We start from the raw sequence: 22585 nt of genomic DNA on the forward strand, positions 1-22585 counted from the left end.
CTATTGATTTCGTATTTGTAGTGTAATCCAATGACAAAAAAGAAGGCTTCAAAAATATAAAGTGTCCGGACACCCGATCCCCCATCCTAGTAGTACTACTACCATGACTACAGCCACTTACCGATACATCTTAAAAATTCACCTATAAAAGGCTATAATGTCGACAGCACCATCTGTCTATACGCGACAGCACCATTTGTCTAGAAAGGACCTAAATTCTCTAACAGTAACACTCTCTGCGGCTTGCCGCCGCGCCGATCTCCAAACTGTGTCAAAGTCAAAGACCCAGATCAGAGGATCAAGGAAATCTACAATACAACACTACGTCTAGTCTGCGAGCTGCCGGTGGTACTTGGTCGGCCGCGCCGCGCCCCGCGTGCATGGGATACGGTACCGTACCACTAGCTAGCGCTGCTGGTAACGTAATTGGTTTTGTAAACATGGCAGCCCACAGCCGGCCACACGACAGCCAACATTGACTGAAGAATTGTTGTAGGCCTACTTGATGTCTAGTTGCTGAGAGGATTGATTACAGAACTAAGAAGTCCTCCATTTGCAGAAACGATTTCGACATTATTCTAGGTAAAGATCTAACTAGTTAAGCCTCACGTTACCTTCTAATTTCTTCGTCATCCGTGTACTGGGCGCCCTTGCCTTGCTGTGTTGTTCAGCCCATTCACTCAGCAATAGTCATAGGAGGTCTGTGCAATTTTTTATGCACGCAATTGAATACATGATAACACGATTCCTTGATAGTGCCTGTAAACGTATGATGGTTGTTCCCCACCAAGTCTCCGCACCTAACAATTTGAGTTAGGATTTAACATGATTTTCATTTTATTTCACAAAATATTTCAGATAATAATTTCCTCATATCATTATGAGTAAGTGTACCAAATAACTCTTGTTTAAAGAAATATAGCCTTAACCCTTATTTAGGATTTTCATGTCCCTTGCCCTTGGCCTTGCCCTTGCTAGGGCCTAGGCCTTGCCCTTGGCCTTGGGCTGGCTTGCCTTGGGAAAACCTCAGGCAGTCATTTTCAGATTGAAAAAACATGGTATGGTTGGAACTAACCCTTATCGACCACCTAATTTTCTAAGCATCATAATTCATATCTGCAAAAATATTTATCAGTTTTACCTAGTTTTCGTCTCATTTGTGCAGAAAATTGAGCAGATCAGATTCCCATGTTTCGGTCGGCGACTCCGATTCAATTCGCGTATATATCGGCGAACAACGAACACGACGGTTTTACATTTGCTCATTTGCACCCTTCTTTTGAAACCGACCACCCGCGATACACTAACTTTACGGCCGATTCTTGTCGCGGTGGTGAAATATTTTGACTCTTCCAAATCAGTTCTATGTCTATGATGTCAACATGCTAAATGATCGTCTCACTACTTCTACTGCGATCTCAGGCACATGATTCGACCATTGACGATGGATATTTGTTCTACTTCTAAAGCCGTTTCCTATCGGAAAAGGGGCGGGTTCGGGTCTCGTCAAAACAATTTTGATAAATTCTACTAAATTTTTACCTTTTCCCCTTCTTTTTCTCTCGTAAAATCGATTCTTACCGTTCCTATGGACACTGTGCCTACTCACCCGCGCGTATCGTTTATAATACGCAATAATTTTAATGCGCGCAAGGTGGTCGGTTTCAAAAGACAAGATGAGACGAGCAAGTACGACTATACTCTGTAAAGAGGACTGTACTCAACGGAAAAAGAAGAAGAAAAGAGGTGGTCGATATGTGGTGGTCTCACTATACCGTACCCCATGTCTGCACACCCATTCACTTTGCACACAAATCGGGGATTCTTTATGAGAAAGGCTGCATTTTAAGGCCGTCGCATGAAATGCCCAAAATTCATTATTTTTCCACCATTTTGAGTCAGATTTTTAAACGAATATCTGTCTGTGTATTGCATGTGTAAAAGTCTGTTCGTTGTGTATCTTCTTTTTATTATACTAGAATCGCGCAGATCTATACGCCGCGTGTGCACAGACAAGGGGGACTGCGCAGACTTGGGGGAACTTTCTATACGTCTGCGCACTGTCTGCCAGGGGTCTGTTTCTCAACACATGGACAAGTTTAGACAGCTGGCAGCTGTCTTGTTTCGAGGAGTTTTTTAACATTTTTAATTTTTTAAAAATTTATCCTTGTACACAGACGGCTCGCGATCGTGCAGCTGCCATCCATTAGGGGATTAACAATGCAAAATCCCCCCGACGGGGCTCATCGATTTTTGTCTTTATTTCATAAAAATATATAAAAAGAACTGGACCAAAATATAGATTATTCCGATTTTGCCTGAAATGCACCAAAACGGGAAAAAATGAACTTAAAATGACAAAAACAGTGATTTACCTCGGCTATCGCGCAACTCCCACTTCCTTGGTTTATCCGAACTTAATACATAAACATATGGCCAATGAGTCCCTGTACAGATCGAGTTAGAATTTTGGTCTCTGTATTTGGTGAGTAGAGCCAACAGAGTTCAGCGAAACAACCAATTTAACAGAGACCGAAGCTTTTGGTCTAAGACAAGTTATCTTTATCCACCAACCACGGAGTTAGTTCCAATCTTACTAAACCCGTTTCACGAAAGGCTTCCTAACTAGAATACCTTGATATCGATTCCATTGGTAAATAAAAGAGCAGACGAGACGTAGCCTTAGGCACAAAATAGCATAATTTTCGAAAAGAAAAATTATGACAAAATTGCAAATACTGTGATGAATTGGGAAATACATATTTTCAAAATAATAGCACAGGTAAATTATGCATCATATATACTTATACTATTGTAACATGACCGTTTGTACACTCCAAAATCATGAACTCTTGCACTTAAGTCTCCTATGCTCTCCTGTAAATTCAATCTCCAAAGCTCTCCTTACTTTAAATAAACTAAAATTATTAAATTGAAGATAGGGTGAACACAGAATAAATTAGAACTTAACACGATGAAGTCCAGATCAGCACTGACTTTACTTTCCAATCTAATCTTCTGGGAAGTTCTGCCAATGTACCCACATTTGATAATCATAGAAATCAACCAATCAAATACAAGGAAAATGGTATGATCTATAAAATGAACTAACCCTATTTAAAAATAAGAACCAATCAGAGAATAGAGAGGGGTGATCATGAGTTAAACTGAATCCTAATGAGAATTAAACAATAAGACCATGTGGAGTGGAAAGCTAATGGAAAACCAGGAAGCATGACTGAGGGGAAACTGAATGAAAGAATGAAATGCAATGAACCTGTGTTAAAAAATGTGAGATGTATTGTGGAGATGGAATGAAAGATGAGATCATGACAATGTATGTGGATTGTGAGGATGGAAAGAATGATGAGATGAGTTGGAATGGAAATAAACAAGTTGAATGTAAACAATGAAGTATGGAAAGCCAAATGTAAGAGTACAGACTAAATAAATAAACCCAGCAAAATTTACTGTTACACTATGAAGACAGGAGCATTCAATTGCTGAGAAAATTGAATTATGAATAATTCATTTCATGACTAAAAAATAACATTTGGACGTCGAGATGGGTACCCTCGGGATATCCAATTTCAATAGTTTACAAAAGTAAACCATAACGGTTTTCTTTGTAAAATGATAATCATACAGTCTTACTCTTTTATGACTCCAAACATCATCAAAATATAGTTTAACATAAACTTTTTAAATCTTTGATACCGAAACATACGACTTGACAAATTATGTGCATAAATTAGAGATATAATTTATCCAAATGTTAATAGCGGTCTGAAAACGACAAATACCGAGTCCAGTTATGGATGGCCTGACGTAGAATCTTTATGGATTAAGTTATTTTACTATTTCAAAATGAATGGTTTTCTGGCGTTTTACCAACAGTTATAGTTTCTTTGTATTACAATTATCATTGAATGCATTATCCCACTTGTTTTGTGATGTAATTTCAACCTCTATGATTGATTACGTAAGATTATAATTTTCAAATTTTAGGTACTTTTGCATGTCATAGTCTACCCGCGTGATGCCTCTACGTCATTAAGAAAGAAGTTATGACAAGTTCAGAGGTGTCATAAATATTTAGTGAGGTTGTTGTACCCGATCTTGGCAGAGAGGTCTTCGTGAAACGGTTAGCGGACAAGTAGCTCACTATCTCCGATTTAGTCAAGAATTTAGACTTATGACGGTGTTGAGAAACGGGCCCCTGTTGTTGAAGTTAAGCTTTAATCTAAGTTCAAGTGAAACATGAATTTCTTCAGAAGTCTACTGCATTTTCAGTTGATATTGTTCTTTTATGGTAGATGTACTCACGTACGTGCATAGCGCCAACTTAATGTGTTCCGCCATCTTGCTTGTTGGTTGCCGATAAAATGCGCATTTTCAGATTTTTTTACACTCAGTCATTAGCCGTGACTGAACCATTGACCAATCAAAAACTAAGATTCTACAAGAAATATGAATATTCATATATACGAAAGTATAAACATAGATAATTCAGTTTTATGTGAAATTTAAACCCAATACTTCAAAATAGGGTAAGTTTTATGTCTCTAAAATGACCTTTAAAACCAGAATTTTATTCTTAAAAAATAAGGATTTTTCCAAGTTCCCATGGTAACGCGGCCTGAGATAAAAAATCTTAGCAAATACTTCATTTTAGTGATCGAGGATGCATTTGTTCACGGTATATGTCTACATAAGTTATAACATTTTTTTCCAGACCATGGATGAACTTTCAAAAAGAGAAATTTTAGGCAAGTTTTTACGATTTTCGGCAATTTTCTGACACAGGTACATTGAAGACGTAATTTTTACAGAATTAGAAGAAGACATTGTGGATTTTCCTAATTATCACGACGGATATGCAACTTACTTGTAAACAAACCAAACAAAGTCTATGATACATTTTCGATAATGCGAAAAGAGACATTCAAGTCTCTGATTGAGAGCCATAGATTGAACATTCGCACGGCGCAATGGTAACATTTTTGCCGAATTCGTCGGGGCGAAAACTCCAAGCGAGCCGTACCACTCACCAGTCCCGAACGCTGCGCTGTATGTTTGATGATATATCTGGTGCCATTTCGTGCTTATAAATTTGTTTTTTCTACAATGCCACTATCTCATTAAAATTGTTTGTCATGATAACATTGGAAATATTATCGTTTAATGGCCCAAAGGATCGACTGTCATAAAAGATACTTTGAAATATTGTCAGAGAGTGATTAGTTAGGTGATGTTTATGGTCAGAATTTAGTCGTGGCTTCGGGTGAACTTACGCGAACGCGGTCACTTGCTCACGGGGCGAGTCGGCCTGGCCCATTGGTGGAAGGCCGTTGGGCAACGTGCAGTGCAGCTAGAGCAGAGTTGGGGAGTTAGGTAAAAATACTTTGAAATAAGTAATCTGCAAATATTTTTGTCTTATCCCTTTGGATTAGAAATTCAAATTCTCAAAGTTGAAATCCAATTTTAGACAGTGACATAACAAAGAGTGGTGCTGTTAGGGGGGTGGAGGGGGGGGGGGGGTCTTGCATGCCCCCAATTCACGAACAAGAAAAAAAAAAGGAAAAGGAAAGAGAATCTTGCGAAATTGTTTAATTGGATTTTTGTAACAAAAACGTCAAAATTATGCTCATGTCGCTTGCTTGCAACTATATACTTTTATAAATTTTGCCCGATATGCCATATCGTATACTGGTATTGGTAACCCTCAATTTTTTTCGCTCGTTACGCCACTGATATAACAGCTACTTTAGTCTTTATGCTAACATTATTTGGTTGCGGGATCAAAGCATCAGCTACAGCTAAACATACTTTATGCCTGTTCAACTTCCAATACAGGTTTAGGTCTGTATTTATGATATGTTAAGATCTATGGGTGCCTTTGTTATTTTCATTTTCAATTAAAACAATTATCATTAATTATGTATCAATTTAGTATTAACCTCCATGATACATTTTATTGTGTTAAAATCATACAATTTCTGTTATATTAAGCCCTTTTAAAAACATGCTCAATAGCAGACCCCCCCCCCCATATATAAAGACAATAGAAGTGTATATAGAATTAATTGACCCCCCCTAGCTCCCCTATTGAGGACAAAATGAAAAAAATGCTCAAAATAATCGACTGCCCCCCTTTTACGAGGCAGCTGTCGGTGGCATGATGTCTTCATTGACTTTTTTTTTGCTTGTAAAAAAATATTGAAGAAATAGGGGCTACTCTAAGTGTCCCCTATGAAAATCGATCTGGATCTGCAAGTGCATGGGGCTGCGCCCTCTCCAACGTCATAGCTACCCCATATCTTTAGGTTCTAGCTCTCATCTTTTTCAGCTCCCTGATTTTTTGGAAGAAAAAAAAAACGGGGCGAAAGAAAAGAGTGAAATAAATCAAATACGATTAATCAAAATTTGAGTTGTTTGAAAGAACTTATCAGAAAAACTTAATTAAATTCTACAACCATGAAGAATAACAGCAATCTTGATTAATTCTGTTTGAATTGTTTTTTTTTTTCAAAATCAGAACCAATCAACCTTTTTCTGATTATTCTGTCACTTTCCATATTTTGGAGAAAAAAATTAAGGTGTTCATCGACGCCCTGTACTGCATGATGAAACTGTATCCCCACTCGGCCCTCTTAACTCCCCCCCCCACTCGCCCTCGTAACTCCCCGCCTCTCTCTCTCTCTCCCTCCCCCCCCCACCACAAAGCCCCTTGCTCATTTCTTTTATCTCACCTTGACCTTAATTAATTAATCTTAACTATCTGGCGGTACAGTCAAACGTGACTGGTCGCCATCATAGTTTCATCCCCAACAAACACGGAACAAACAATAACAACAATTCTGTTTTTCGACCCAACATCATTCCTTTCAATACGCGTAAGGCCATACGTGGGCATGCACAAACAACGTGGGTTCACAAAAACAGACCCGCGTTCGGACTGAAATTGTGATTAAAATAAAAATGTTATAAATATTGGTATAATAAAGGATGTTTGATTAACGGAAAAACATCCATCGCTAATTCATAGGAATTCTGGAAAAGATTTGGACGAGGTTTTTATCAACGGTAATCAAGAGGAATTAGTGTATGGATGAATGGCGTTCGAGCGTTAGCCGGTGAGGGCGCGGCCGCGCGGGCCAAATCTAGCAGTATGGCGTCGTCCATTAAGCTGACTTTAGCCAGCGGCGACTGCACGTACGTGTACTGTAGACTGGTGACATGACACTGAGTGTCAGTCAGTGACACTGACACTCAGTATGTTTTTCTTCAAATTTAATTTCAAATCAAATTCAAAATGAGAGAAAAATGTGATGTGTGATTTCCTGTTTTCGACAGCTAATATCTAACGTTCGTTAAAGTGAGAGTGTAATGTTAGAGTAGAAAATTGCTCCGAGGTGCTGCCGGGCGCCAGTGTGCGGCACATTCAGCAGACTCGGCAATATACCACTGAACACTCTAGCCTACCTCAAGTGATGTTTGTGTAGGTAGCCAGGAGGCTCCTAGACCTAGAGAGTAAAAATCATTCACTAACGTGTGCTTACTCTCCACGGAGCCAGGGATTGCATCCCATTCATGTGCGTGTACCGCAAAAAACTGAAACTTTCGCCCCCGAGATTTCTAGCCCTAAATCATGTAAATGGGATTCAACTTCATTTCTGACATTTCTACGATGTTGATTTCATTTTTAAACAAGAATTCATTAAAATAACGAGAAAAATATTATAAAAAGATGGGGAAAACGTGCCACGATGTTTACGTCGCCATCTTGTTTCTTTGTTTTTCGCCAGCACGCATATCGCGATGCTTTCCCTAAATTTTTTACTGGACTACGGTATACAAGTGTTCTTATATTTAAGACATTAATTAAGTCTGGCCATGAATTAGGATAAGGACATTTTTGGACAAAATTGGCATCCCATTTTTGTCTCACGTGCATAGCAGAGCGAGACTACAGGCATGGCTTTTCAGACGGCGGCGGTGGCGACGTCATCAACATTGAAAATTTAACCAAGGTTAAGTTTTTGAAATGTCATCATAACTTAGAAAGTATATGGACCTAGTTCATGAAACCTGGACATAAGGGTAATCAAGTATTACTGAACATCTTGCCTGAGTTTCAGGTCACATGACTAAGGTCAAAGGTCATTTAGGGTCAATGAACTTAGACCATGTTGGGGGAATCAATATTGAAATCTTAACCAAGGTTAAGTTTTTAAAATGTTGTCATAACTTAGAAAGTATGTGGACCTAGTTAATGAAACTTGGACATAAGGGTAATCAAGTAACATCCTGCCTGAGTTTCAGGCCACATGACCAAGGTCAGAGGTCATTTTAATAGGGTCAATTAACTTTGGCCATGTTTTGGGGGTGTTTGTGGAATTGTCATCATAACTTTGAAATTTTATGGATCTAGACTATGAAACTTATAAGAGAGCAATCAAATATCCCTGATTATCCTGTACAAGTGTCAGGTCACATGAACAAGGTCAAAGGTCATTTAGGATCAATGAATTTGTGTAATGTTGGGTTTTTTGTGGAATTGTCATCATAACTTTAAAAGTTGATGGATCTAGTTCATTAAACTTGGACATAAGAGTAATCATACATCAGTGAACATCCTGCGTGAGTTTCAGGTCACATGACCAAAGTCAATGATCTTTGGCCGTGTTGGGGGTATTTGTTGAATTGCCATCATATCTTTAAAAGTTTAAGGATTTAGTTCATGAAATGTGGACTCAAGGGTAATCAAGTACATGTACCACTGATTGTCTTGCACAAGATCAAGGTCAAATGTCATTTAAGGTCAATGAACATAGTACTTTATCATCATATGAATGGTGTTTTTTGTAAATGATTGTTCTACAGTATTTGCGTTTTCAGAATCAGCACTGCTGCTATATTGAATCGCGTAATGCAGGCGAGACTGCCAGAGGCACTAGAGGTACTCCACTTGTTGACCTAAAATGGCATTAGATTTTGAGAAGTAAACTTGTATTCAATAATTTTTGTGTCAGTGCTGTTTTAAGTTTGTGGTCATTGAGTGTCTCCTTTGAATTGCACAGCGCGTATGTGCAGGCAAGCGGCACAGTAGGCTTGACTTAGAGCACCACGCCATACATGTATTGCTAAAGCACGTCAAAGAAATCCCCTGGTGTATTCCTCCAGCATATCCACTCTGCGCGACCTACCTTGCAATGTAAATGTGACAGATGTTCTGATCGCCTGTGATAGACCCCCCCAAAAAAAAAATTTCAATTCATTTATTTCTATATTCAAATTGAACAAATAGTATAAACAAGAGTTGATTAAAAATGACAAAAATACAAAAATTAACATTATCAAAAACCACAAAAATATAAAGAACAGCAACCAAAGAAATAAAACATATGTGAACCTGAATATGGAGGAATTGCCAAAAGCCACAGATGCTTATCAAGAGTATGTTGGCTCTTGCTACTTACTTGTTTAGACAAAGTTCTTGTAAGCTCTATCTTACACATCTTGTGTTTAAAACTTTGTATGCAATCATATTTTATTACAATGAAATAATAGAAACACATAAAGTAGTGTGCATTGGACAGGCCTAGCATCTGTATCTGTTTCATTACACTAATACAAACTTTTATTGACCCATAGGTAATGGTTGACCAGCACTGACCAGCCATCATCATGCCACCATCAAGAGGGGTTAAAAAACCAAAGGAGGATAAGAGTGACCATCGAGTCCTTGCCAATCGCTACCGCGTAGAGAAGAAACTCGGTAGTGGGAACTTTGGGACAGCATTTCTAGTGTTTGACATGAAGGCAAATCCTGATAAAGGCGAAGAACAGTGGTAAGTGAATATTATTTGTCTGGCATGATAAATGCCTGTACACTTGTGGCTTGGTCTATGTGCTTCTACAAAATTTGTTATCCTCATGTCCTAAAAAAATCCCAAAACTTCTTGCTATTAGTATTGATATCATTAAAAAGGTACAATTGTAACCTGAATTACCATCCCTTATTCTTTATTCTTTGTCACTCTATTCATCGCAGTTTTTTTCAATTGAAAGTGACTGTAACCGTTTCTCAGAGTGCAAACCTCGGTCGGGAAGGAGGACCATTGCAGCCAGGTTTTGCACTCTTGGAGTTGTTATGATATGTTTCAATTACCCAAGATAGATACATGTTTTACCGTGAAAACCACTACACATCTTCTTCTTCGCCATGGAAACCTTCAGAACCATCAAGAGGATGGATATATTAACCAAAAATTGATGTCTGTTTCATGTCTGTTTTTTATTCTGATTTTCTCTTGTATTGAGTTGAATGTTGTGAATTCATTGAAATCACTGAATGAATAACAAGGTTTCCATTGTAGTTGCTGTAAGGGTAGTTAACTTAATTGTAATTCATTGTGAAATAGGGCTCCTGGCTCCGTTATTATGATTATTTTTTTCCAATGATCAGTTTTACACGCTACAGAAATGGTGCAATCTGATTGGTTGAGAGTAATTTGTAATGGAATCTTCATAATTCATAAACTTGATAAAATCGGTGCCACCGTTTTTCCATTGTATCTCTAGGAAAGTATTAAAAGAGATTTCCTGTGGAGACTTGGCCCCTGACGAAACGGTAGATGCCATGCATGAAGCCAAACTCCTCTCTAAGCTACAGCATCCTAACATTGTCAAATTCTATGATAGCTTCCTCGACGGAGAGTTCTTCTGTATCATCACTGAATACTGTGAGGTGAGAGTTCGGTTTTAATTCTTTGACATTGAAGTGGTGAGGATTTGTCCCATTTTTTTCTAAAATACAGCACACAGGCAGTTAAAACAGATGTATTTAGATAAATGATGTAAATAGTTTGTCAAAAATATCTTTGACCTATATCTTAAATTGTACCCCTGTCCACTGATTTTGAAAATATCATAATTTCTAATACATTTATGAATTTTACTTGCAAAATATGTGTTAATTTCTTTATTATTTAGGGAGGCGACTTGGATGATAAGATCACTGCATGGAAGAAAGCTGGGAAGAAATTTGATCAGAATGTGATTATGGACTGGTTTGTTCAGCTCTCTCTAGCAGTGCAGCACATGCATAAAAGGTACAAGGATCTCTCTTAGTTCTTTCTTTGGTTTGTTTTAAGTTATGCTAACAACAGTTAGCCTCTTTCCACCATTTGCTTGAGATACAGTTATATAAGAAACCATTTCCCCTGAAAATACAGTTGAATGAAAAAATTGTGTGGAATTCAACCAAAATAAAAAAGTTTTTTCAAGAGGAAAAAGACAAATCAGCGAAACAGGTTGTGAACAAAATCATATCCTCAAAAGATATAAGTTTTGAATTGTACAAACTTGATATCACTGTACCTTTGAGAATTTCAAATTTGCTCCTCAGGTAATTTATCAGGTTAGGGTACAGATAAATATGACTCTAATGTCATCTTTTACAAAATTTTGACATAGAATGATATTTTCTTCCATTAAGATGTCTATAAATCTGTTGTCTATATTTTTATCATTATCATATTTACAAGGGTAAGAGTGCTTCGGCAAAAACGCTAATTCCTGACAATTAGAAGATGATACATGTGAATAGTTGTCCCAACCTCATTTCACAATCTACTCTACTCACCAGATTGCCAAATTTGAGATTTATATAGTCTTAGTGATTTCATTTTTTAAATAATCATAAGGTTTCTTATTCCTTATCCAATTTCTTTCAAACTTTCAAACTTCTTTTCTCCTGATTGCGCATAAATCATTTTATTTTACCAAGGCTAGATTTCCCTTTAACGAACCTTGTCTTTCTTCCTGCAGGAGAGTGTTGCATCGTGATCTGAAGACCAGGAACATCTTTCTCAAGAAGAACATGATCAAGATTGGTGACTTTGGTATCTCCAGAGTGTTGATGGGAACGACTGACATGGCTAGCACGTTCACTGGGACACCGTATTACATGAGCCCAGAGGTTCTCAAACATGAAGGATACAACAGCAAATCAGACGTCTGGTAAGGATACATCACAGTTCCTATGGGCCAAGGAGTTTCTTGAAAGTCAGGGAACTTAAAAATACCATATTCTTTCATGGGTACATACCATGAAATATGTAGTATTGAAAAGGTGTTATTATCTGACAGTAAACCTAATTGTTGCTCAGTCAATAAAAAGAAAAGGAAATTTGTCAAATTGTCAGATGAAAGATGACGATGACACACTCTCTGGAAGAAAGCAGTTATGGAATGTGTGCATTTCACAGAGAAAAGTGAATGGAGGTGGTTTTAGTGTGGTAATCTTTTCCTCGTACAGGAATTGCCAAATACCGGTGGTATTGCGGATAGTGCCGTTGCCATTGTCAATCAGCTACCTTGTTTTGTCGTAATCCTTTTAAAGGTCAAGTCCACCCCAGGAAAATGCTGACTTGAATAAATAGAGAAAAATTAACCTAGCATAGTGCTGAAAATTTCATCAAAATCGGATGTAAAATAAGAAAGTTATGACATTTCAAAGTTTTGCTTATTTTTAACAAAATAGTTATATGAACGAGCCAGTTACATCCAAATGAGAGAGTCGATGATGTCACTCACTCACTATTTCTTTTGTTTTTTATTGTTTGAATTATACAATATTTCATTTTTTATAGATTTGACAATAAAGACCAACTTGACTGAACCATATAGTATTAAACAATGCGAATTCCACATGTTCAGGGAGGAATCAATCGTTGTATCACTCGACAATTAGGAGAAAATGAGAATATTTCATATTTCAAATAATAAAATACAAAAGAAATAGTGAGTGGATGACATCATCAGTCTCCTCATTTGCATACCAGCCAGGATGTGCATATAACTGTTTTGTGAAATTAAGCGAAACTTTAAAATGTCATAACTTTCTTATTTTACATCCGATTTTGATGAAATTTTCAGTGTTTTGCTTGTTGGATTTTTATCTTTTTATTCAAATCAACTTTTTGTTGGGGTGGACTTGTCCTTTAAAGGTCAAGTCCACCCCAGGAAAATGCTGACTTGAATAAATGGAGAAAAATCAAACTAGCATAGTGCTGAAAATTTCATCAAAATCGGATGTAAAATAAGAAAGTTACGACATTTTAAAGTTTCGCTTATTTTTCACAAAACAGTGATATGCACAACTGGGTGAGTCAGTCGATGATGTCCATCACTCACTATTTCTTTTGTTTTTATTGTTTGAATTATACAATATTTCATTTTTTTATCTATATGACAATAAGGACCAACTTGACTGAACCATATAGTATTAAACAATGCTAATTCCACATGTTCAGGGAGGAATTAATCGTTGTATCACTTGACAATTAGGAGAAACTTAGAATATTTCATAATTCATATAATAAAATACAAAAGAAATAGTGAGTGGATGACGTCATAGTCTCCTCATTTGCATACCAGCCAGGATGTGCATATAACTGTTTTGTGAAATCAAGCTAAACTTTAAAATGTCATAACTTTCTTATTTTACATCCGATTTTGATGAAATTTTCAGTGTTATGCTTGTTGGATTTTTCTCTTTTTATTCGAATCAACTTTTTGTTGGGGTGGACTTGTCCTTTAAGCATCACTGCAGGATGTTCCTGTGGACTTGGTCATTAATCATCTTGTTCTGTGACTGATCTCCATGTACAATCATTCTCTCGGTGATTAATATGATGACCAGGATTTTGTCTTTTTACTTCACTCACAAGAGTCGCGACAGGACTTGGGTACTACAGTGGCATCACAATGCACCAGTGTCCCATTTCATAAACACTTGTTAATTTCTGTAATAAATTTACCATTAGCTAATGATTTCAGTAGCATTTAACTGTTATTGAAAATTTGTTATTATAACAAGTTTATGAAATGGGCTCAATTTATATTCTGGGTCTGGTTTTTGCTCTGTATCTAATTCAGAAGCAGAGATATAAGTTTTTATTCTTAATTTCAATGCTACTGTAATTTACATGATATGTGTTTTCCCATATTTTATTTTGTAGGCAGAAGGTAACTTTTTGCATTGCATGTGATTTATCTTTTGTGTATTACAGGTCAATAGCATGTATTTTGTATGAACTGTGTGCCTTACAACATGCCTTTGAAGGACAATCTTTGATGGGTGTAATGTACAAGATTGTAGAAGGGAAAACCCCTGAAATTCCTAACAAATATGATAAGAACATCCAAGAAATACTCAATGTGTAAGTATATGAAATGATGAAAATCAATATTTTATTGTTCGAAATAGAAATGAAATAAAATACTCAGAAAATTTGCTTTGCCCAATTGATCGTGGGCCCTGAAGCTGCTGTGCAGCGCCAGATCGACGAGTCTCTATCCCTTAAATCGTTGAACGCCAAACAGGGTAGCAGCAACTCCCATCTTTTAACTTCTTTTGGTCTGACGCGGCCGGGGTTTGAACCCCCGACCTCCCGGTTGTGAGACAGATGCTCTACCAACTGAGCGAACACATTGGTGTAGAATTGGTGTAGAATCAGGAATAGAATTAAATCAGCAGAATATTGAAAATTCATTAAACGCCAATGAAAAATTATGAAGTCATTGTACTATTTCACCATTTTGATGACAAAATTTGCACGCCATCTTGAATATGTAACAAGTTTTCATACTGGTATGTGCCAACAATGAGGATTTAACCACACAACAGCTTTATGATGATGATGATGAACAGTTCCTAGTTTCTCAGAATATTTGGTTGCATTGCCACTTTCAGTTGACTTAGTGGCAATATTTCCTAAACACACATAAAAGAGTTCTCATCCTTTTTTTGCTGTTGATCATTTCAGAAATAACTCGTAAATATTAGCTTTAATTTATGGAGGAGAAGAGATTAAATTACTCTTCAAAGTTTCTTGATCAAATATATTGCAGCATTTGAAAAAGATGCAACTTCTATGGCACCTGAAATATTGCACAGAAGTTGGCCAAGCTTTATATTATTAATGATTACTAGCATGCTCCTATATGATGTTATTTCTTTGTTGTTTTAGAATGCTTAATAGAAATCCTGCCAAAAGAGCACTGAAGTTGGCCAAGCTTCATATTGTCTATGATTACTATCATGCTTCTTTATGATGTTATTTCTTTGTTGTTTTAGAATGCTTAATAGAGATCCTGCCAAAAGACCATCAGCAGCTGAAGTTACAAAAATTGCATTTGTTACACGACATATAGAGGTAGGTATTTCTTCATTTTAATCAATCTAATATTTGATTTGTAATGCAATAATATATCTTTTTTATGTAGTATTTGGTATCCTTTGATTCAGGAATGTAGTATCTCTTTATGGAGTAATATGAGATATGTTGATGTAGTTATATCATCTGTTTGTGTAGATCTTTTCATGCAGTAATATCAGAGCTTCCAAGTCTCCCGGATCCTGCGGGAGAATACTGGATTGCGATCCAATCTCCCGTTCTCCCGACCCCATGCCAAAATCTCCCGGATAATCAGGATTTTTAGCTGTTAAATTGTAAAATTCATACAAACAACTGTTTTACGAGTCTAGCATATTCAACTCCCTAACACCCACGTGGAACCTCCTTATCACATTTTCATTTTACCCAGTAACTTTTACCAGTTTTTGTATAATCGTACATTGATTTCCAATGTACATGAAGATAATTTTACTGAACGACTGGTGAAGTAGTCTAAAGAGCCATTTTATTTCCGGGTTCTGCAATGTGTGTGATGAAAACACTTCAGCGGTACTCCATGCACATGGCCCCCGATGCGCCCCGGCGCGGCTCCAGCCGGCCGCGCTGCGCCAGGAAGCTACGAGAAGGGAAGTTCACGAGCACTGCGAGTCATTTTTCGTAAGCTTGTGTGCGCTTTATTCGAGCTGAAACTGGATCAACGATGGGATTAACAAGTGAATTACTTTTACACGCCGACTTTCAGTTTCAGGAATAATTTTATTGACAATCCTGAAGAACCAGAAACAAAGTGGAGAATTTTTCGCCTACTTTCACTTGGGTTGATCGGATTCGAACATTTTCTCTTTCGTGAGTGAGCTAGCCTGGCTGGCTGGCTGAGCTGTGCGAAGCACGTCCTGTCCCGATTCATCCACACTACAATCGCATCGTCAGTGACCATGGAGATCTTGGAGATGGAGTCATCCAAGACAAAGACGACAAAATACTTTTCGAAGTATAAAGATAATTTTCAAGCGGAATGGGACTGTGTGACAATTTTCACAGGAAACCCTCAGACTCAGAGACTTTAAACAGTCCACATATAAAGCTCATTTACCATGTTTACCACTACTGCAGCCCCTTCCCCTCGGGCCAATTAAAGGTATTTTCATGTTTTATGAATTAAAAAAATCTAATGTATTGCCTGAAGTGTATATTTAGTCAATGACAATTCATGAATTCTCTCTAATGTGATTTAATCTATCAGAATTTTTTTTGATGGTTTAGACAGCTGTCAGTTACTATCAAATGTTGTTTCTTAATGTGTTTTGCTACCCAAAACTCCCATCCGTGGGACAACGTTCCGCCCCTCCCTTACAAAATCATACCTCCGCGAAATCTACTGGATTCTATCTTTCCAATGTTGGCAGCTCTGTAATATGATATCTACTGTTGAAAGTGCTGTTGAAGTATAGTGTTGTGCAAGGGAGAGGGGGTGCTCGGCCCCATGGGTTAATTATTTGATGTTAATTTTCTTCAGTGGAAAAAACGCAACATGATGACACTCTACAGGTGCATTAATGTCTGTACAATATTTTGTGTTTTTCAGACCTTCATGGGCCAACATCTGAAGGGAGGGGGTTCAAGACAATTACCCCCCCCCCCCCTCCCGGGAGGGGTGCTCGGGTTTGGAAAGTGCAGTGGTTTGCGGCCCTAAATTCTGAAACCATACACTTAAAAACTGAAGTTTCTATAAAATGACAGGCTTAATAACTAAATGGCCCTATGGAAATGGGGTTGCTTGAGAACTGGAATTTAACATGAAATGGGGTCTTTGAGAGGTGACTCCTGAATTGAGGGGCTTAGGAACTGTGGATAACAGGTTGGTCAATGAAAAAAGTGAAATGATGGATTGAAAAGGGGTGCATACCCATATTTCCATTATACGTGAGTGCCCCCCCCCCCCCCCTGTCCCGGAAAAAATTGTTCAGAAAAAGCCCAGTTGATGAAAAGAAAAACCTCTTTTCTTTTGAAACAGAAAATGAAGAACAGATTAGCAGAGTATCGTGACCAACAGGAAGAGGATGCTAAGAAACTCAGCCAGGACACACAGGAGCTAGCCCAGATGTACCGGGAGAAAACCCACTATGAGGACCTCCAGAATGAATCCATGAGACAACGCCAACAAGAGGAGGAGGTAGGAGAGTATGAAGGGGAGACAACATACCCCCCTCCACAGCAAGGTCAGAAAGATCCTCTCCAGGGGCTGACCCCGAAGGAGAAGATGCTCCTGAGGAAACAACAGAAAGCTGATCAGGAAGCGAGAAAACTGAGGTAAAGTGAATGAACGTCAGGGATGTAGTCCAGGCTGGCCTTAAGGTAACATTCTGCCAGACATTTGCTCCTGCGACAATTGCTCTGGGCTTAATTTTGTCTAAGATGTAGGATTGCAATAGGGTCTTATGTTAGGTTTAGGGTAGGGTATAGTGTTCAACCCAGGGTTGAAGTTGGTCATTTGATTAGTGCGTGGAATTTCGAGCAGAGCAATTGTTGCCGGAGCAAATGTCATGGAACCCACTTTGCCGGCCTAGGCTCGGGTCACGTGTTCAAGTCTATGGAAGAAGGTTTTCTCCAGCATACCTGATGAGTGTTTTCTGTATTTATGTCTTTATTGCGTTATATTAGTCTAGGAGTCATTCCAGGGGGTCAATCAGGATCAATCCAAACACCATTACACTCAAAGTGTGGTGTTATGGCTGATGTTGGTGATTGTCACAACACTAACACAAGAGTCCGACACTACTTGAATTCACCCATTGTGCTCCAGATGACAAACTCTTGCTAAAACTGGGTAACAATGATATCAAATCCCAGAATTGAGTATTTCTTGAAAGATGGTGCTGTATAAATATTTGTTATGTTTATTATTACTATTTAAATTATTTTCTCCCCTTCAGCTTGCATGCAAGAAATAATTTACAGGAGAACCTGATAAGAAAGGACATACTAAGAGAAACATTGGGTACACAAAAAAGACCAGCATGGCAAGGAGGGAGAGGAGAGGTAAGAATCTTTTTATGTAGTGAATATACAAATAAATAATGAAAAGACGAAGAAAAAATTTCCTCAATTATTTTCATTCTTTTTATTTTATTTTATTACATTGTAAAATATAACATATATTTTCATGTAAAAAAAATGAAAACATGTGCAATGTTTATTAGTCCAAATTTGATAAATGATTGCATTATGAATTATATTTCATATTGATTTCTGGTTCAAATGTCAAGGCAAAGATAACAATATGAATACAGTTCTTACCTTGCCTGAATAGTAGGAGCGACACATAGGTGTGCAGTGCCGCTTTTCTGATGGTAGCGGTGTTGGCGTCAATATTAAATCTTTAACAATGTTTATAATATTTTGAAATGTCATAATATGTTTCAAAATGATGAGGTTCTATTTCATGAAACTTGGACATAATAGCAATCAAGTGTCACCGATCATGTCGCATGAGTTTTAGGTCAAAGTTTATTTAGGATCAGTGAACTTTGTCCATGTTGTGATATTAACATAAAGGAAAATAGAATTTGCATTTTAAAGATGATTTTGAAAATAAATGTTTCTATTACAAATAACTTAACATAATGATAATGAAATATTAGCAAACAGATGAATGTAGTTTCAGGTCAAAAACTTGCCTGAAAATTGATAGTTTTTATTATATTTTTACAACCAAATGGTCATATCCATTCATTTCTGTGTGTAAATGTTTTCACATGAATATCAGATCAAAATTTCAATATTTTCAGGATTTCAATATCACAAAGTTTACACTCATGCTATATTAAATTGAGCTGCTATTTTCAATGATCATATTGTATGTTATCAGTTTGAATATTTCATTCATGTATATGTGAGACTTTGTGTATTTTGTGCCATAGAAATGCAATTTTATTATTATTATTGTTCTTGTCTGCTCCCTTACAGCCGATGCCTCCATGGGTGCGTGATAACCCTCAGGTGTACATGGATCCAGCCTTCAGAGGTTCAATGCTTCCTCAGGCTCCCAACATCAGTGTATACTACGAGGATGGTACCCCGGCCTATGCAGGGGAAGAAGGTTACTGGGAAAGAGAAGAGATTGGCACAGTCAAGGAAGGTAGGAAATTGACATTTGTCCTTCCATTAAAGGGGGAGCGAACTGAATAACAATGTGTTTTGTCTCTTATTGACTGTATGTTACTAATACGTAGCATTAAAATATACCATTTCGAGATAATGATTAGTAAAACAGGGGATAATTTTGCCTGTAATGTTATTAATGTGAGAATTAATGTTGAGAAGTTAGAATGTTTTTGCCGGGAAAGGTACCTGTTTTGCTATTTGGAAACAATTCTTGCGGTATGAATGTAATGAGTAGTAAGTTAGCATTTTGTCATTGAAATGGGCCTATATTACAAGACTACATGGACACTGCTCAGAAAGTTGCATTATGGGTAAGGAGCCTGGCCAGGTATAAGGACTAAAGGTGGGGCTATTCAGGCTGCTTGATCGTATGTCTTAATGTAGATAACAATTTCTTATAGGACATCACATTGTGATCTATTATAGCTATCCACCTATACTAGATACAAGGTGGTTTATTTGGTCTCTGTAAACAATTTTGTTTCCATTGACAAGTTATATAAAATATGCAGAAGAACCTAACCCTAAAATGACTAGGCTATGTGAAATGTATCGAGGACTTGAAGGGGGGGGCATCATGCCCCTCCCCTTCTGATCTTGGATGCATGCATGAAAAATGAAATTAGATTTCATATAATGAAAATAAATTAATAACAAAAGTGGGGACATGACATCATCAGGTATGTTAATGACTGCATGAATCGAAATGTTTGACTGATAAAATGCAAAGCTTTTTTTAAAATTCATTGAATTGATATGTTTCATCACATCCTATCTTTAGGGACAGCGATTTTTTACTTTCCGATGAATCAAAATGGAAAGTCTGATTTGGTTCCTTACTTATCCTGTGAAAATTCATTGAATTTCTCTTCGTAAACCGAAATCATATTTTTGCTGGGTACTTTTTCTATGACATAACAGAATGTTTATGTTTTCAGATATGAAAAAAGACCGTATTTTGAAACAGAAAAATCACTGTCCCTTCATATTTTTTCAGCCTGGAGTATCCTTAAATAATTCATGTTCCATGTTCACTCTCAGTTCATTAGACATTCTATTTTCCTTTTTAATAGCTCCTGCAAGGACACCATCACCCAGATATTCATCCAGCGATGACAGGCCGATCAAACCAGCATCATCACCAAATCCATATGCAGGAGGTAAGAATCATTTTATTTTTTCTTTGGACTATGCAAAGATACCTTAGTGTACAGGATGCACTTCAATGACCAGTATCCAACAGAAGTGAGTACACTCCTCATTAAAACATCTGCTTTTCAGGGTAGATAGATAGATAGATAGATGGGTGGGTGGGTGGGTGGATATCATTTTTTTAAACTCAAACAAAGAATAGAGAAGACATGACAAGAAACCTGAATATAACCTGACTATAAATCATTATTTCTTAGTAAGATGCTGTACACAAGTTACCCGTAACAACAACCAACACATCCATAAGGGTATATACTCACATATATTGGATACTGTATACAAAGTTTATTTTGCTCATGAAAGAGGTCATAAAATAAGCTCTTGTAGTTGCTGAGAAAGACACAAACAAGAACATGCTTTTGCACCAGATGCATGAAAAATTCTTACAAATGTTCATCCCCTATTCCAGAAAGGTAGTCACTGATTCTGTGACCTTTAAAGAAAATCGTAAAATAAACATCTTCCACAACTTATGGAATTGCCATTTCCTTGTTTTTTGTACTCGTGTGTTTCCCTTTTTTATGAATTTTAAGCATATGTGTATATGTCAGTATTTAATTTTGTGTAGGAATGGCAGACATTGAAAGATCTGTGAACCGTTTATAAGTTGTAGAATGAACTTACAGACATATGTTTTCACATCTCTTATCTATTGTTGGTGTAGCTGGCAAGAGCACTTTAACCCCATCTTCAGACAACCGACCAATCACCCCTTTGAAGAAATCAATCAACCTAGATGACCCAGACATTGCCAACGCAACCCCACCGGGTGTCCCGCAAATCTCAAACAAGAAAGCACCTGCAAAGAAACAACCGGTCAAGAAACAGCCAGTCAGCAAGCAGAACTCCAATCCAAAGTCGTCCAAGGCCGAGACGACGCCCTCCTCCAAAGCAGCCACTAACGGAAAGCCAAAGAGTGCCAGCCCGAAGAAGGCAACCACACCCTCCTCGCCTCAGAAGAAGGCTGCAATGACGCGGTCTCTGCCTCCGGCGGAGGAGGAGCGGAGGACACCCACAATTAAGAAAATGGAGAGGATGACATCGATGGATGAGATGAGGAATCAGTTGCAAATGATAGCAGCTGAGATTCCGGATGATGTGGATGCAGCGGAGACGTTCTATTCTCAGCATGAGGACTTTGAATCAGATTCAGGGTCAGAACCAGAGGTAGGATTGAATGTTTTTCAATCTTGGAGAAATCCATTCAGTTAGGAAACTTATGAATCAAATGTCATTCAGTATATTTACTTTACCACACCCAGGATATCAGCTATCCTTGGCCCTGTTGCGCTTTGCCATCCATTGGTAACCTGTATGGAACCCTTGTTTTTGATTGGCTGCTGATCAGCGTAACCATGCTAGTTACCATTGGATGGCAAACTTACCATAATAGTAACTTTTATGCAACAGGGTCATGGGGCTCTGCGCAGTTAGATGAAACACAGTTAAAAAAATCAAGCACAAGTCCCGAATACACACATTTGATAGGATGAAAGTCTCATTGCATTTGATTTTTAGAGTTGGATTTGATCAAAACTATTTCTGAAATGGCCAGATCCCCTAATGTTTTGTCCATGCAGGAATGGGAGGATGAGAGGGAAAAGACACTGAGCAGTCCTGCTATTTGCTGCAGTCAGAGTGGGCTCTACACAGTCACTGAATATAACTAATATTTGAATGTATATTTTACAAATAAATGGAATTGATTGTCTGGAATTCATTCCACATGCATTTTGTTATTACAAGATACATTAGACTTTATTTTACATAGTTCTCTGTTCACTCTTGAGTTTCTGTTTTTTGTTCTTAAATTTAGGACGGCCAAGATGATTACTCTGCGCTGATGGATTGTATGCAAGACGCACTGGATAAAACAACCTCGGGTAAAAAACAAAACTTATAATCAGCCTCCCTTTGTCTTTGTTTCTATCTTTCTCCCTTTGTCTCTCTCTCTCTTTCCTTTTCCTCTTTCACAATTCATTTTTACCAAACTTGCTTTA

The 22585-nt window shown here is 37.5% G+C and overlaps 1 protein-coding gene across 2 annotated transcripts in view; it reads left to right on the forward strand.

Annotated features, from left to right (window-relative positions):
• Positions 1-200: 200 nt before the first annotated feature.
• LOC135153193 (serine/threonine-protein kinase Nek11-like) overlaps positions 201-22585 on the forward strand; it is a 29053-nt gene continuing 6668 nt past the window's right edge. The window contains exons 1-13 of one of the 2 annotated variants that reach the window (XM_064095462.1): positions 201-582; positions 9658-9854; positions 10588-10753; positions 10999-11117; positions 11836-12027; positions 14082-14231; positions 15149-15227; positions 17224-17519; positions 18143-18248; positions 19176-19347; positions 20447-20533; positions 21250-21752; positions 22402-22468. In XM_064095462.1, coding sequence (XP_063951532.1) covers positions 9691-9854; positions 10588-10753; positions 10999-11117; positions 11836-12027; positions 14082-14231; positions 15149-15227; positions 17224-17519; positions 18143-18248; positions 19176-19347; positions 20447-20533; positions 21250-21752; positions 22402-22468 — 2101 coding nt within the window. In that variant the 5' untranslated portion in view covers positions 201-582; positions 9658-9690. Of the gene's footprint in view, positions 583-4078; positions 4145-9657; positions 9855-10587; positions 10754-10998; positions 11118-11835; positions 12028-14081; positions 14232-15148; positions 15228-17223; positions 17520-18142; positions 18249-19175; positions 19348-20446; positions 20534-21249; positions 21753-22401; positions 22469-22585 lie in introns of those variants that run through there. The other variant, XM_064095463.1, reaches the window with a different exon arrangement.

The sequence above is a fragment of the Lytechinus pictus genome, chromosome 2, assembly GCF_037042905.1.
Source record: "Lytechinus pictus isolate F3 Inbred chromosome 2, Lp3.0, whole genome shotgun sequence".
Taxonomy (NCBI): Eukaryota; Metazoa; Echinodermata; class Echinoidea; order Temnopleuroida; family Toxopneustidae; genus Lytechinus; species Lytechinus pictus.